The 16,721-nt window shown below is 58.5% G+C and overlaps 1 protein-coding gene across 5 annotated transcripts in view; it reads right to left on the bottom strand.

Moving 5' to 3' along the window:
• Window positions 1-16,721, bottom strand: part of KIF17 (kinesin family member 17) — a 51,033-nt gene that overhangs the window by 20,791 nt on the left and 13,521 nt on the right. For all 5 annotated transcript variants that reach the window (XM_058304236.2, XM_058304235.2, XM_058304237.2 and 2 more), the window contains exons 4-9: window positions 14,262-14,451; window positions 10,536-10,988; window positions 6,517-6,626; window positions 3,444-3,591; window positions 1,905-2,461; window positions 947-1,027 (exon numbers count right to left, since the gene is read on the bottom strand). In XM_058304236.2, coding sequence (XP_058160219.1) covers window positions 947-1,027; window positions 1,905-2,461; window positions 3,444-3,591; window positions 6,517-6,626; window positions 10,536-10,988; window positions 14,262-14,451 — 1,539 coding nt within the window. The remainder of the gene's footprint in view (window positions 1-946; window positions 1,028-1,904; window positions 2,462-3,443; window positions 3,592-6,516; window positions 6,627-10,535; window positions 10,989-14,261; window positions 14,452-16,721) is intronic.

Raw genomic sequence — 16,721 nt, 5'->3', positions numbered from 1 at the left:
TGCCCCAGCAGCCAGAGCCATTTTTCTTAACACGGAAACCGAGCATATCCCTTGCCTGATCGGAACCCTTCGTGGCTTCCCATAGCACTGCAGTAAAATCCGGTTTCTTTCATGGCCTGCAGAGCCTCCATGCACTGGTCCCTGCCTCCCTCTCCGACCTCACCCCTGCCACTTGTCCCTGTCCACCCTGCAGCCACTCTGGCCTCATTTTCTGCTTCAGAGAAAGGCAAGACCTTTCCAGCCACAGGACTTTTGCATTTGCTGTATCCTCTGCTGGATGCTCTTCCAGGCTCCTCCTCATGGCTTGCGTCCCATCTCAAATGTCATTTTCTCAGCCAGGGCTTGACTGGCCATTCCATCGCCATCTTCCGAGAGCCTGCCATGTGCCCAGGCCCACTGCCACCCAAGCGATCAAGGCCAGGGGCTGGAAGATTATTTTCTTTCTTCATAAATGCTAGTAGAGTCAAAGCATCCTCTTTTATGACATCATTCACTCTTGTGTGGCCTCTTGTGCTTTCTTAAGCAGAAGAGAAAAGGGTGGGGAAACTGAGAGCAGTGGTGTTCAAAGTGAGTTCCAAACCACCACAGGGGTTCCCTGCGGAGGCCCCTGGGGGGGCGCCAGCCCCTGACCTGCAGTCCTAATCTGTCACACAGATTGGGCCTCTACCCATTTCACAAGGGTTCCGAGGCTAAGATAAGGCTGAAAATCACAATCAGCCTTCATTAGCATCAACAATAACAGAAAAGACAGTCCCAGTGATTAGCACGTTCCTTTGCAGAGGCCATCTGATGCCAGCCTGGGGAAGGCTGGTGGTGGAGTCCCTAATTCACGGATGAGGAAAGTGAGGCCAAGAGGGAAGAGATGCTGGCGTTTCCCAGGGAGGCGAACAGAGCCAGGCCCCTGAGGCCTCCCCCACCCCGGGTCCCGGCCCAGGGAGAGGCTCACCAGGCTGGGCGGCAGGTGGTCGGCGACCTCGGCTTCGGGGCTGGGGCTGCTGGGCTGCTGCAGGTCTGTCAGGGAGGGATGCTGGGGCGGGAGACGGGGGGAGTGGGGAGGAAGAGGGTTTAGGGCCGACGTCCTCCACGCCCCAGCCCTGCCCTCCACTTCAATTCCCCAGGCTCCTCGCCAACCTGCAGGTGCCCCCGCCCCTGCTGAGGGAAGGGTGTGAAGAGGTGAGGGGGGAGAACAGGGAAGAGGGGAAGAGAGGGAGAGGGAGAGGAGGCAGGGCCCCATCTGGCACCTGCTGGGTTTCAGGAGCTATTATCTCACGCGCAGCCACAGCTTACAGATGAGGAAACCGAGGCCCAGAAAGGGAAGTGCCCAAAGTCATGCAACCAAGAGGCAGAGCCAGGTCTGTCAGACTCAAAGGTCTGTGCTCTTTACACACACAGGACAGGACAGGAGAGGAAAGGACAGATCAAGGGTGGGAAGAGGACATTTTTAAAAAGGGTTGAGGAGGGAGCAGGCACTGGACCAAGGGGCAGAGTGAGGAGTGCAGACCTGAGGGTCGGGCAAGGCAGCTGGAGCCCCCAGCCCCAGCCCCGCTCCCCACTCTGAGCCTGAAAGTGCACAGAACCGACAGAGGCTTCCCCCAGTGACCCCCAACCCAGCCAGCTCCCGGTGCAGGTGCCCCTCAGTCAGCAGAAGAGGTGCCCACCTGGAAAAACCTGGAATCTCCACCCCAGCTTCCTAGTGCCCTACAGAGGCCTAGATGAGCTTTCCTGGACCCCTGACTACCAGTGCCCAAGCCAGCCCCCAAAGCCGGAGCCATGGCAGAGAGGGTGGACACGGTGCTGGAGCAGCAGGGGTGGAAGGGCCTGTGCACACAGAGTCAACGCTGAGCCCCCGGCCCCAGAGCTCCAACCCTGAGCTTTTGTAGGACATCATGCATGACATCAGCTACCTGCGTGGGCACCTTGGGTGTGTCCGCCCGGGGCACATCCGCCATGGCCACAGTGGAGGAGAGCCTGGCCAGCTTGGCCTCCACCTCGGCAAATGGGTCCTGCAGGCCTGGCAGCAGCTCCAGGGCCGTCACTTCGGGCTCCTCTTCCCCCAGGTACGGGGATTCCTCCTGCAGGGGCTTGGTGGCCGCCAGGCTGAGATACTCATCCAAGAAGTCCTGGCTCTTAGCCTCTATCTCGGGCACGGAGAAGTCCAGGTGGGAGGGCTCAGTGAGCCCAGGGAAGGCCTCGTACATGGACGCTTCTTCGAGCATGGGTGACTCATCAGACCCGGAAGAAATCTCGGACTTGGAGGTCTCCACCTTGGGCGGCTCATCAAACCCGGACAAAAGCTCAGTCTTGGAGATATCAGTGCTGGGCAGAGTATCGGGCATGGAGAAGATCTCGGGTCTGAAGGCCTCCTGGTACTGGAAAGTAGGGGAGTACTCGGATCCGTTGGCGAACTCAGCCCTGGACACGACCTCGGCCTTGTAGAGAACTTCTGCTTTCAGGACAGCCTCTGGAAATTGGAGAACCGTCTTAGAACTTCTTAAAGGTCTAGAATAAGAGGACCCAGGCCCCGAGAAGATCTACCAGATGCTCCTTTTCCTGGAGGATGATCCCAAGTCCACTGTCTCCAAGAGATTAGCTTAAAAGTAAGCCTGGGACCCCCAGAGTCTGCCTACAGTCAGTGTGCATCCCCACCTCTCTCCCATCAGAACTCAAACACTGCCTCCTTCCACCTCTTCCAGGAAGCCTTCCCTGACCAACACAAGGATCTCGCTGTGACATCCACCACCCTGCCTTGGGACTGCTGTCGACATGCTAGCCGACTGCCCCATGGCTCAACTGTTTCCACACTTGTAATAGGATGATTGCGGGGAGGATGGTGGGGAGGGTTCAATGAGGACATGCGGGTAAAGCATCTTACACAGTACCTGCACAGTAACGCCCAATAAAGGGTTCTGCAGACATTGTCAATCTCGTCATCATTGTGAGATTGGACTTAAGACTCTTGGTGAGTGCCAGGTATGATGCTGGTGAGTGGAATATCTTAGAATGTCAAAAAAGGAAACCAAAACTTTCAGAAGCTCTTGCTAGTGATCGAATGCTTATTATGGGATGTGGGTTGCTTTGGTCAGAGGTGAGCTCTGCATGTAGAAAATACAGAAACTCAGGGCAGGAGTCCCCCTGGGAACCTGGTTAATACTTTACAACTCAAAGTCAGCCTAGAGCTGGAGCCCAGCCTGTGGCCGAGGCATCAGGGTGCAGGGTCGGTGGCAGGAGCATGGCCTCTTGGCTCAGATGGCTCCCCTTTGACCAGCTGTATGACCAGGGACAAGTTACGCTCTCTATGCCTCGGTTTCCTTGTCTATCAAACAGAGGTCATTTTAGGGCCTACCTCACTGGACTGAGCGTGGTGCACAGAAAGTGCTGTATAAATGTCAGTTCTAGAATGAGGAGGCAAGGAAGGGTTCCTTCGTCACAGCCCGGGTGCCCACCTGTCTCTTTCCGCAGGTTCTCCTCCAGCGTGGACAGCTTGACGTCGTAGGAGTTGCGCATGGCAGTGATATCCTCCTCCAGCCGGGCCCGAGACTCCTGCTCTGCCTCGTAGTCAGCCTTCAGCCTGGCCAGGCGCTCCTCATACTCCTGGCAGGGGGCGTGGGGGGCACACGGCCAGGGGTCATTTATCACCATTAGCGTCATTTCAAAACACAATGGGCAGGGCTCACTCTCTCGTGATTCAAACAATACATTGCAGAAAAATCAGAAAATACCAACAAGTAAAAGCATAAGATTAAGGCAGCTTACTTGGCCCAGTGGTTAGGGTGTCCGTCTACCACATGGGAGGTCCGTGGTTCAAACCCCGGGCCTCCTCGACCCGTGTGGAGCTGGCCCATGCGCAGTGTTGATGCGCGCAAGGAGTGCTCTGCCACACAGGGGTGTTCCCCGCGTAGGGGAGCCCCACGCGCAAGGAGTGCGCCCCATAAGGAGAGCCGCCCAGCGCGAAAGAAAGTGCAGCCTGCCCCGGAATGGTGCTGCACACAAGGAGAGCTGACACAACAAGATGACGCAACAAAAAGAAATACAGATTCCCATGCCGCTGACAACAACAGAAGCGGACAAAGAAGAACATGCAGCAAATAGACACAGAGAACAGACGACTGGGGCAGGGGGGAGAAGGGGAGAGAAATAAATAAATAAATAAATAAATAAATAAGAGACGCAGAGGAGAGGTAATGAGAGTTGCAGCAGACCAGGGAGCTGGGGTGGCACAAGAGAATGATCGCCTCTCTCCCACTCCAGAAGGTCCCAGGATTGGTTCCTGGAGTCACATAATGAGAATACAAGGAGACACAGAACACACAGCGAGTGGACACAGAGAGCAGACAATGGGGGTGGGGGTGGGGAATAAATAAATATTTTTTTAAAAACTCTGCCACCGCACTGGCTGAGACTCCTCGGGAAGGCCCCCCACCCAGGAGATGCTCAGAAAATGCTTGTCGGTCATCGAAGGGGGCTAGAGTGCAAACCCAGACCAGACTCTTTCTGCCCATGAAGCAGGCAGAAAAGCTGCTGTCACAGCCCTTCTTGAGAAGGGAAGCAGAGGCTGGAGAACTGACACAACTGGCCGTGGTCACAGAGCCCACAGGAGCTGGACGCAGGGGACACAAAGGCTGGATGCACCTGGAAGACTGGAAAGCTGGTGGAACCCACAAGTCTTCTAGTGTCTGCCCCCTTCCCCACTGCCCACTCCCACTCCAGCCCAGCCTGGCTGAGCCGATTCCTCGCCAAGTGTCATGTTCCCCCACAGAATTTTCTTGCCCTGCGTTTTCTGGCTGGCTGTGGAATGGGGCAGGAAGCACAGCTCCAGGCACACAGTAGGTACTCAACATATCTGAGAAAGGACACTGGGACGGAGGGACAGCATCCTCAGCTCTTCATCCAGGATTGGCTCATGGATCAAACTCCAGGGTCAGGAAACAGAAACTGGGTGGTGGGCAGGCGACCCCCTCCCCAGGGCAGATGGACCCTCCGACCTCTGGCAGCGCAGATCTGCCAGCAGGGAACCGGCTCTTCTCCATGGTGACCACTAGGGGGCGGTGGCGTCTTCCTTACAGGACTGCCAGAGCACCTGCCCACCCCTAACCATGCTTCCTTGGGGCAGAAACTCCCATTACACACACACACACACACACACACACACACACACACACACACAGAGTCAACCCTCTCCTGCCTAACCTGACTTGAGAATGAAGTCTCCAGGTCACCACATGGCTCCACTCCCATTTGCAGCCCCCAAAGCCTGGCCTCTCTCGTTCGGTGGGCTTGCGTGCACCCATTCCCAATGGCCCCCTCCTTCCCAGCACCTCCCCAGGAGCTGGGCCCGGGACTCCAGAGATGGACTGCCACCCAGACCCTGCCCAGGAGCACCCAGACCTAGAGGTGAAAAGGCAGAGTGAGCAGAGGAGTCTCCAGAACCTTCTCAAGGGCCAGGACCGTCTCCCCAGTGTACGTTAGAACCTCTGCCTGCCACAGGACAGCACCTGGGAGCTTCAGCTGATTTCCCCCAGGCCTCACCCAGTCTGCCCCTTGGAGGCTGGGCCTCAAGTCCCTGCAGTCTGACTGGACCTTCTGGGGGCACAGGGCTGATCCCATCTGAGGTCATAGTTGAATGGCCAAGGCTCCTGCGACACTGTCCCTGCCTGGCCTTCCCTAAAGGGACATCAAATGTCAAATTCCACCATATACTCTGGTCTGAGTATGTGGCCTTCAAATGACAGGAACCTTCCGGACAGGGACAGAGCCAAGCTGGGAGTTCAGAGGCTCTGCTGCTACATGGCCGAGTTAGTCCCCACTCTGGGGATCAGCTCTGCACCTGTAAACCCTGGCTGTTACCTGCCCTGCAGTTCCCCAGGGATGCTGGGAGGCACACACGGGAGAGGGCCCAGGTGTCCAGGTGAAAGCTTTTCCCCAGCGGCCAACTTCCCATTTGCCCACTGGTCAAACGGGGCAGGGCTCCTCGCTGCCCACCAGACTCATGTTCTCAGCTCCTGCTGAGAGACCAACTCCTGCTTCCACTCTGGCCTCCTTGCCTGGCACAGCCAGCCTCACTGCCAGGCCCTTCCGTCAATCACAGCCACCCTTTCCTTCAGTACTGAGAAGAAGGAACAAACGCACATGTGTGCACACACACACATGCACAGCAGGCTTCTGGAGCTTTAGCTAGCACCAGTGACGCTGGACTCTTTCCCTCCTGGGGACACAGGCCAGGACTAGAAGCCTCCTGGAGATGCCCCACACCTTGTTTGTTCTCCCTGCACTCTGACAGCAGGAACCTGAGTTCAAATCCTGATTCTTCTTAGTTGTGTGATCTCAGCCAAGTCTTGGCATGTTTCTGAGACTCAACTTTCTTGGCTGTAAGAGGGAGACTGTGGTACCAACCCAAGGGTGATGGTCAAGGTTCAAGGGTATCGTGCTGGAGCCGGGGCCTCTTGGCCCAAGGCAATGGACCTTCCCCTCTTGCTGGGCCCACCTGCCCACTCCTCTCCCACCTGCTCAGGGTCTCACCTCCCGGATCAGCTGCTTCTCGGCCTCCGTGTCATGCTGGACCATGGGTGGGAGCAACAGCTTCTCCTCCACCTGGACCGAGTGGAGGGACACCTGGTTGGAGAGCAGGGCTGCAGGGAGAACAGAGATCAGGGGCTGTTCTAGGCACTGGATGCAGCATTGAACAGAGCAAACAAAACTCCATGCCCACATGGAGTTTTCAACTGGGGGAAAAAGGGAGGCAAAATAAACAAGTAAAATACACAGTGTGTTAGAAGATGATACATTGCCTCATCAGAAAGGTCTTCCCTGACCACCCTGTTTCCATAAATTGCAAACCTTCCTCCTGGTTCATGCTCCTGCTTTCTTTTTCTCCTTAGTATGTATCAAAGCAGCAACTGGACGGAAACAAGGGAGAGGCAGGCAGAGACCTTGGGAAGAGCTTTCTGGAGGGGAGCAGTGAGTGCAAAGGCCCCGAGACAGGCAGAGGCTGGCCCAGGAACCTCAGGCGCCCAGTGTGGCTGGAGTGGAGTGAGTTAGAGGGAGGACAGGAGGAGAGGGTTTGGAGAGCTAGTGGACGAGACGGTGAGGGCTTTGGAGCTGCTGCGGGGCCTTCGGTTTATACGCTGGGTTAAACGGGGCCACTGGGGCTTGAGCAGGGCGGGGATGGGCTCTGCCTTTCATTTGAACAGGATCTCCCCGGCTCCTTGTGGAGAATGTACCGAAGGGGGCGAGGGCAGGGCCTTCAGCAGTAATTCAGGTGAGAGATGTAAGAGTGGCCGCAGAGAGGTGGTGACAAGGGACAAGACTTGAAGGCAGAGACAATAGGATTTGCTAGCGGAATGGATGTGAGTTTGAGAGAAGGCAAGAAGCCGGGGACGACCCCGAGGTTTCCGGCTTGAGCGCCGAGGAGGGCAGAGCTGCGGTCAAGTGCGTGGGGATGGCTGCAGGTCCAGCAGGTCTGGGGCGCCAGCAGGAGCTCGGAGGGGGCCTGTCGAGTTGGAAATCTTCACCAGACAGATGGGCATTCATGCCTATAATCCAGAGGAGACGCCCAGACTGGGGGGCTACGGGAGAGTGGGGTGCCCCGAGATGGCGCGTAAAGCCGTGAGGTCAGTATCCACCTTAGGAGCAAATGGGGGAAGCAGCGAGGACAGAGGACCGGCGCCAGGGCAGCCCAGCGCGAAGAGGATGGGGGCAGGAGAAGGATTGTCCAAGGGCACTGAGCAGGAGCAGCGGAGGCAGGAGGAGAGCCAGGACAGGGTCTCGAGGAGAAGGGAGGGGGTCAGCGGCGTCACCTGCGGCCAAGAGGGTGAGTCAGGTGAGGCCCGACTGAGGACCGATGCTGGGTGTAACGAGGAGGGGGCCAGCAATGACAAGAGCAGCTTCAGTGGGATGTGGGGGCAAAAGCCTGTCTGGACCAGGGGCAAGAGAGCAGGAGGAGAGGAGTGGAGCCAGTGCACGCAGACAAATGTTTCAAGTTTCATTAAAAGGGAAAGAGGGGAGGGAAACGGATGTGGCTCAAGTGATTGAGCTCCTGTGTACCATGAAGGAGGTCCAGAGTTCAATTCCTGGGGCCTCCTGGTGAAAGGCAAGCTGGCCTAAGCGGAGAGCTGGCCTGAGCGGAGCGCTGGTGCAGCAAAATGATGCAACCAAGAGAGACACAGAGAAGAGACAATAAGACACACAGCAGACCAGGGAGCTGAGGTGGCACAAAAGATTAAGTGCCTCTCCCACTCTGGAAGTTCCCAGGATCAGCTGACAAGTAGACACCAAAGAACACACAGAGCAGACAGCCAGCACAAAAATGAGGGGGGAAGGGGGAGAAGTAAATAAAATAAATCTTTTTAAAAAAAAGAAAAGAGGGGAAGTGGATGTAGCTCAAGCAGTTGGGTGCCTGCCTACCATATGGGAGGTCCTAGGTTCGGTTCCCAGTGTCTCCTAAAGAAGACGAGCAAGAAAGAGATCTGATGCGATGGGGTGACGCAATGAAATGACACAACAAGATGACTCAACAAGGAAACACAATGAGAGACACAACAAGCAGGGAGTGGAGGCACTCAAGCCATTGGGCACCTCCCTCCCACATGGGAGGTCCCAGGTTGGGTTCCCAGTGCCTCCTAAAAAGAAAATGGAGAAGGAAAAAGCTTGCTGTGATACTAACCTAGCACTGGTGGAAGCAGAAGGTGGCAGACAAAGACAGCATACAATCAATGGACACAGAGAGCAGACAGTGAGTGCCAACAACGAAGTGGGAGGAGAAATAAATAAATAAAATATTTTTTAAAACTCCTTAAAAAAAAGGTAAGAGAAAAATATGTCAGTCTTGGGGGGGGGGGACGGAGCTAGGGCCAAGAGGGAGTGAGGTTTAATCCTAAGTCCCGTGCAGTGGAAACAGACAGGGCTCCGAGGCGGACACCCCCGGTTCCAAGGCCCCACCATAAAATGAGAGCACCAGCCGTTGTCTGCTGAGCCCTCAGGTGCCAGGCTCCTGGCCAGCCTCCTACTGCCTCGTGACAAGAAGGCAGCGGTGCTGCGTCCATTTCACAGATGAGGAAATGGAGGCTCAGCGGAGCTACGTCATGTGCACAGGGGCCAGGAGGGACAGGCAGTTGAACATTCAGCTCTCAGCTCTCTGCCCTGCCCTGTCCTGGTCATTTCCGCTTGCTCTGAGCCTCAGGCTCCTGACCCAGGAAGAGGGGACGCTAAAAGCTGCCTGGCTGCCGGGACATTGAAAAATGTCCCAACCTTTGAGGCTGGGTTTGGGGTGCCACCGGCAGAGCCTCCCTCACCCCCTCCCACCACCTCTTGCCATTCCTCCACCTACCGCCCCTCCCCCAGCCTGGGTGAGTACAGTCAGGGGTGGGGAGAGGGCGAGAGGAGGAAGGCGCTGGCCGGGGTCGAGTCCTTACTGTGACGGTCAAGCCTCTCCACCGCAGCCCTGCCAGCCTCTGCCTGACCATCTCCCGCCGCCATCTTCACCAGGCAGCCAGCACAAGTGTCCGTCGGTCCCTACAGGCCCCTTAGAGTTTGGGTGCCTTAGGATGCACTGGCCCCTCCCCATCCCATCTAGCAGGGAGACTTCTCACCCTCCCCCACTGCTCCATCACCTGCCCCTCTGGGGGCCTTTCCGGACTCTCCCAGACAGACCTGGCCATGTAGCCTTCCTCCCCGCAGTGCCCTCTACGGCTGGCCCTCTGCTCTAGGCTTTGTCTTGCTGGACCATCATTGCCATGGGGACTAGGGACTCCAGGAGACGGAGCCTGGGTCCAATTAGTCTCTGTGTCCCCAGTGCCCGGCACAGGCACAGGCCTAGAGGAGGTGCTCAGTGAACTCTGGATGGATGGGTGGTGGGCAGGCAGGTAGAGGAACGGATGGATGACAGGATGGAGTGAATGGATAGGGAGATGTGTAGATGGGAGGGAGGACAGGTGGGTGAATGGATACAATAGGCAGATGAGTGGAGTAGTGCATGGATGGAAGAGTAGGTGGATGGATGGGTAAGTGGACGGATGAACGGATGGAGGGAGGGAGGGATGGGTGGGTGGGTGACTACATGGTAGATGAATGGGTCTGTGAGTGGAAGCGATGGATGGAGAAGATGGGTGGGCAGGTGGACAAATGGACAGATGGGTCCAGGCTCTTTCACGTTCCTTTCCCTAAGGGATTCTTGGGTAAAGAAAACTAGGAGACCTTCAGTTCGAAGGACCTGGTGGTCGGTGTTCCAGGTATGGATTTTGACCTGCCAGATGACAAGAAATGCCTGGCGTGAGCGCGGCAGCCGCCAGTGCCTCACTGGTGTGGGCGCGGGAGTGAGTCACCGGCTGCTAGGCGGCACAGCATCACGAGGCTGCCACAGCACCGGCGGGCAGGTGGAGGGCGCTGGTGGATGTGCAGCCTGGAGGCACAGAGTGTGACACCGCTGGGGCTGACAGGACAGACAAAGGATGGCTCACAGGAAGCCGACGGGGTGGGGCGGGCGGGAAGGGGGAAGGCGCGTCTCCCCCGCCTGGGCACCCGCCCTGCTCCCGCCGCCGCACCTGACAGGCGGCTGGGGCTCATCTGCTGGGCGAGGATGGCCTTGAGCTTCTTGATCTCCTCCTGGTACTGGCGCAGAAGGGCGTCCTTGGGGTCCTCGTTGATGCGTGGCTTGTTCTTGATGTTCTTGGCCCGGTTGGCGTAGCGCAGCGTGCTGAGCGTCTCGTCGTAGTTGTCGTCCGCGGGCGACAGGCAGGCCACCATCAGCGTCTTGGTGTTGCCGCCCAGCGAGTCCTGCAGCAGCCGCGTCAGCTTCGAGTCCCGGTAGGGGATGTGCTTGCAGCGCCCGTCCACCAGGGCCGAGATGACGTTGCCCAGCGCCGACAGCGACAGGTTGATCTTGGTGGCCTCCTTGAGCCGCTCCCCCGTGGCCCCCGTCTTGGACTGCCGCTCGCTGCCGGCCAGGTCCACCAGGTTCAGCTTGCCTGCCCGCAGGTGGTCCTGGCCCCGCTCATCTGCAGACAGACCAGGTGGGGGGAGGCCCCGAGGACGGGTCAGCCCAGGCACCGAGGGCACCGCCCGCCATGGGGCAGGCCCATGAAGGAATCCCTGTGAGTTTGCCCCTCTTACAGACGAGCAAACTGAGGCTCAGAGAGGGTATGCAACTTGCCCAAGGTCACGCAGCTGCTAAGGGATAGAACCAAGATTGGAAGCCAGGACTGTCTGTCCAAAGGCAGACAGCTCCCACTACACTGTCCCAAACAGTGCTAAGGGTAGGGGCACCTTGGGGGCAGTGGCTGGAAGGGACAGTGCCTAGAGAATTCCCAGGAGGCCAAGGGGTGGGGCTGGGGATGTAACTGGGTCACCGGGGAGGTGAATTATTTAGTGTAGAAAATATCAGCTTTGGAGACCGTTGGCCAGGTTCTCCTTCCAGTTCTGCCCCCCACTTGCTGTGTGACCTTGGCAAAGCCACGTACTTCTCTGGTCCTTAATTCTCACATTAACAAAACGAGGCTCCCGACAGCTCCCGGCTAGGGGCGGGGAGGACTGAAGTGGAGCAGCTGCACGTCGTTCACAGGGCCCACCCTGGCCCAGCGCACACCAGGCGTTCATTTCCCACGAGAGCACGCCCAGCCCCGCGGTGACTGCGGGCCAGACCTGGGCTGTGGAGGGGGCCTGGAGAGCCAGCCTGGGCTTAGCTGCAGACCTGGGGGGTGGGGGCTCCGATTCTGACTCTGTCCCTTGGGAGCTATGAAACGCGGGCAAAGAAGTTCCCTTGTCTCTGGGTCCTGAAGGCCTGCTGGGAGGATGACGTAGCCACCCTGCGGGCAGAGCCCTCAGGACTGCGCCCGGCCCGGCGTCGTGCCCACCGCAGGACTGCGCCCGGCCCGGCGTCGTGCCCACCGCAGGACTGCGCCCGGCCCGGCGTCGTGCCCACCGCAGGACCGCTTGCTGCCCTCAGTACGCTCATTTTTCTACTGGCACTAGGCTATACCATAAATGGCTCCAAATGAGGAGGTAAAAATCTGTCATTTCTGACATCTACACCCGAGGGCACACCCCTAGTGAGGGGCGGAGCTTCCTGGTGGTTGTAACCGGAAATGGTCTGGCCATGCCCACGAGCCCAGTACCCTCAAGTGGAGAAATAAAAGTCTGGTATTCAGCAGCAGCATTTGGGCATGGAGGCGCTTGATTTTTTGGGCTAAAGAAAAAAAAAAGGCCGATGTTAGGGGAAGATGTGGCACTGCCCTTTTTAGGAAGCGCTTTGTAGAATGTACCAGGACCTTTCAACATGTTGGTACCCTCTGCTCCAGGAGATCCCCTGCAGGGAATCTAATCTGAGGAAACGGCCCGAAAAGCAGAAAAGCTTTGGTACACAAAGATGTTCATCATGGCATTGTTTACAACACGGAAAAACTAAGGGCAACTTTGACATCTCGTAGGGGACTGGTTAGGTGAGTAATGGATTGACCTCCAGCCATGAAACATGGGCAAGAAGACATGGCCATGACAATACCGGAAGATGCCCAGCAATGCATGGGAGATGAAAAGCAGGGACGGAAAACTACCCAGAATAAAATCTTCACAAGAAAAAAACACGTCTCAAAGCTTATAAACCTAAATGCTAAGTTAGCTATGTTTAGGTGGCAAAGCACGAGTCATTTTTTCTTATCTTTCTCTAATTTCTAAATTTCTTTGTTGTTTTCCTTATGGCATAATACGAGCTCAATAAACCTCTTTTAGAACAGTCTAAAGCCCCTGTCCAGGCTGCTCCGCCCTTGGTCTCCTCCTGCACTGGCCCCTGTGGCTCTGCTGGCTCCTCTCCCTGCGGCTCTGCCTTTACCTGCCCCGACGGCTGCCCCTCGCCCCAGCCCTGTCCCATGAGGATGTGACCACTGACCCTGCCCTCCCCGATCCAGAACCCCTGGGGGAGACTCGGGCCGATGGCCCCCTGGCCGGGCAGTGGTGTGGTGGCGCCATCAGCCAGCCCTCGGCCCTGGGCACTACCTTCTGAGCTGAGGCTGCCCTCCACTCCACCGCTCTTTGGGGTTCTGTTCGTGATGAGCCACAAACTTGGAAGCAGCTGCAGAGTCAGTGGGAAAACCCAGGCGCCTGAGAGTCGGGCCCAAACCCCAGCTCCCCCGCTTAGCGTCGTGGGGGAGTCACCTCGCCTCTCCGAGCCTCGGCGTCCTCATCTGTAAAGTAAGGACACCTGCCTCCACCGCTGCGGTGTTTAAATGGAATGAGGTGCCTGAAGTGTTTAGCGCCTGGCGCATAGCTGGGCCTGAAATAAACACGCGTTTCCTTCCTTCCTCCTCTGTCTCAGTCACCCTTCCAGGAAGTCTGAAGAGTAAGAGGACAGTCCAAAAGGTCTGGGTGATACACACCCTGTGGGCACACCAGCCAGGACTGACTCCCAGCTCGGCCACGGTCTCGTTGATGGCCTCGGTTTCCTCATCTGTAAAGTGGGGGCGATGCTCGTGTGCCCTCGTGGGGTGAGGGCTAAATGAGGGAAGGCACGGGAAGGGCCTGGCCCCTGGTGAGGGCCCGCTCCCAGGCTCACGTGGCCTCGTTGCTGCCTCATCCCGGGACCACGACCCCAGCCTCGGGAGGCCCTGTGTTTCTTTCCCCCAGAGAGGCCAGGGTGTCCGAGAGAGGAGGTGTTACGGTCAGGGTGTCCGAGAGAGGGGGCGTCGCGGTCAGGGTGTCCGAGAGAGGAGGCGTTACGGTCAGGGTATCCGAGAGAGGGGGCGTCGCGGTCAGGGTGTCCGAGAGAGGGGGCGTCACGGTCTGGGTGTCCGAGAGGGGGGGCATCACGGTCAGCATGTCCGAGAGAGGAGGCGTCGCGGTCAGGGTGTCCGAGAGGGGTGCGTCGCAGTCAGGGTGTCCAAGAGAGGGGGCGTCGCGGTCAGCATGTCCGAGAGAGGAGGCGTCGCGGTCAGCGTGTCCAAGAGAGGAGGCGTCACGGTCAGGGTGTCCAAGAGGGGGGGTGTCGCGGTCAGGGTGTCCGAGAGAGGGGGTGTCGCGGTCAGCGTGTCCGAGAGGGGGGGCGTCGCGGTCAGGGTGTCCGAGAGAGGGGGGTGTCGCGGTCACCGTGTCCGAGGGGGGGGCGTCGCGGTCAGGGTGTCCGAGAGGGGGGGCGTCGCGGTCAGGGTGTCCGAGAGAGGGGGCGTCGCAGTCAGCGTGTCCGAGAGGGGGGGCGTCGCGGTCAGGGTGTCCGAGAGAGGGGGCGTCACGGTCAGGGTGTCCCAGAGGGTCAGGGTGGCCCGCCCCGCCGCCCTGCGTACCCACAGCGTAGATCTCGATGCTGATGGAGAAGATGGAGTGGGAGCGCGAGGAGTCCTTGTTCATCAGCGTGCAGCCCACGGCGCGGTTCTTCCAGCCCGTCTCCATGACGCGCTCGCACTGGGCCACGCTGTGCACCGTGTGCATCGACAGCCCCTTCACGTACACCCCCTTCTCCGGGTGCTCCTTCAGCTGCGGGCGGCAGGAACTGAGCGCAGCATCCCCAGGAGGGCCCAAACCCCCGCCGCCCTCCTGCAGGCAGGCTGGCACCCGAGATGCCCTGGACCCGGCAGGGGGAGGCTCCAGGCACAGCCAGCCTCAAACCCACCCCTGCCTCCGACTTGCAGTGGGACCTCGGGCTAGTCACACAACCTTTCTGAGCCTCAGCTTCCCCTTCTGTAAAATGGGTATACGGAGATGCCTGCGAATGTGGTGGGGAGTCAGTAAACTACGGCAGGGAGAGTGCTCAGCCTGGGGCCTGGGGAAGGGCCTGCTGTTGGCATCAGTACTACTGTAAGGGAGCCACATGGTCCACATGGCTGCGCTCGTCCCTGCGGTCGCTACAGGGCAACGGGAAGGTGCCCAGGCTGGGTGGACGGCCATTTGCTGCCCACAGGGCTCACAGCTCCCACAGCCTCTGCAGCCCTCAGCGCAAAGGCAGAGAATAAATTAATTTATGTGATCGCTCCCTGCTCGCTTTCCAGGCAGCCAAGATGTTTTGTTGCTGACACAGAGCTGTGAAACGCAATATTTTTCAAGTGTGAGAGGAAATAAAATCGCTCTGGCAAGAGCGGAATGAATTAAGACAAAAGTCTTTTGTCTGCCAAATGGCCCTGCTGGTCTGGGGCCCAGAAGGCTCAGCTGCCCTGCTCCCGGCAGCTTCAAGGGTCCCAGGTGGGGTCGGGGCCCCGCTGCACAGTTGGGGGCCACGCGCTGCCCCTTCTGCTCCAGCATGAAGCGCAAGGGACAGCCAGGCCCAGGCGCCGGGTCACTGTCAGCCCTGGGCCGGCCTTCACGGGATGCACGGGCCACTGAGGCACAGAAGGGCCACGCGACTTGCCGAAGATCTCGCTGGTGTTTGTGGCAGGGACTGCAGGCCGTGAAGACTACGGAGGGGTCACAGGCTGGAGGGCGTGGGGGCGAGGCTGGAGCATCCTGCGGTGGCTGAAGCCTGCAGGGACAAAGTGCTGAGGGAGGAGGTGACTGCCAGGGCGGTGGCAGGAGACCTGTGAGGAAGGCGCGGCCTGAGGCTGCCCGGGCCCAGCCTGGCCTTTCCACAACCGGGGGCTCTGCTGGCATCCGGAAGGACGCAGCCTCTTTCCTATGCAGCAGACAACCGGGCCTGGAAACCTGCTTCTGCCCCGCGCTGCTGGGGGTACACTTGGGGAAATCAGTTTTGCCTTTTAGACTTTGGTGTCCTCATCTGTAAAAGGAGGATAATCAACCCTATTTTTTGCCCGTCTCTGATGAGGATTAAGAAGAGAATGGAGGGGGGTGGGGGGTATATGGGGACCTCATATTTTTTTTAATGTAATATTAAAAAAATAAAGACAAAAAAAAAGGGGAAAAAAAAAAAGGAGAATGGATCTGATAAAGAAGGTCTGCTGGGCCCTTAGGGGCGCCCAGGAGAGGCAGGTCAGAAAGAGGCGGGCGAGGCGGGCCAGTGGCGCAAGGACGCGGTGTCTGACTACGGATCAGGAAGAGGCAGGCGGCTCTCTGTCTCCGCCTGAGCAACTCAGGAGCCCCTCACCACAGGGGGACTCCCAGCCGCCCTCCATCTAGGACCAGGAAGGTCTGCCCCCTGCCCCGGGGGCCCAGAGGATATGCCTAAGGCAGACCTCCCTCACGATGCCCTGCAGGAGTGGTCCCCCTGCACCGCTACCCCCACCCCAAGTCCAGGGAGGCACAGAGTGACAGCCACCAGCCACACCGCATTCCTTGGCAACCCAGTGATGGAGGCTGTGCTGCCGGAGCCCAGTCGTCATGGCAACCAGAAAGGATGCCGCAGGGATGGGGTGTGAGAGTGGGCCAGGACTTGTCTGTGGTGAACAGGGGCCAGGAAAAGCCCCCGTGGGGGGGAGGCCTGATGTCCTACCCAGGGTAGAACTAAGGGGCGGGGCCCCTGAGGGCCCTCCTCCATCACCAAGACTGGCTTGGGTTCCAAGAAGGTGGGGTGAGGTGGTGCTGTGGGTGGGGGGCTAACTCTGCAGGCTTCTTGCTGGCCCTGGCCGGTGGAATAGACCTAGCAGGCCGTGTGCGAAGCACTCCATCTACCTGACCCCTTACAGCAACCGACCACGGCCACGCATTTTAGTCCCCCTTGGCAGACGAGGAAAGTGAGCCCCAGAGGTGAAGACCCTTGCCCGAGGTCACACAGCCAGAAAGACGCGGGCTGGGGTTGCTGCTCTGGTCAGGGGAGGCCTGGGGAGGCAGCTAGGATTCTGCTCCTTTTGGAGACTGCT

The sequence above is a fragment of the Dasypus novemcinctus genome, chromosome 9, assembly GCF_030445035.2.
Source record: "Dasypus novemcinctus isolate mDasNov1 chromosome 9, mDasNov1.1.hap2, whole genome shotgun sequence".
Classification (NCBI taxonomy): domain Eukaryota; kingdom Metazoa; phylum Chordata; class Mammalia; order Cingulata; family Dasypodidae; genus Dasypus; species Dasypus novemcinctus.
The sequence above is the reverse complement of the archived record's forward strand: the minus strand, read 5'-3'. Positions and strand labels throughout refer to the sequence as shown.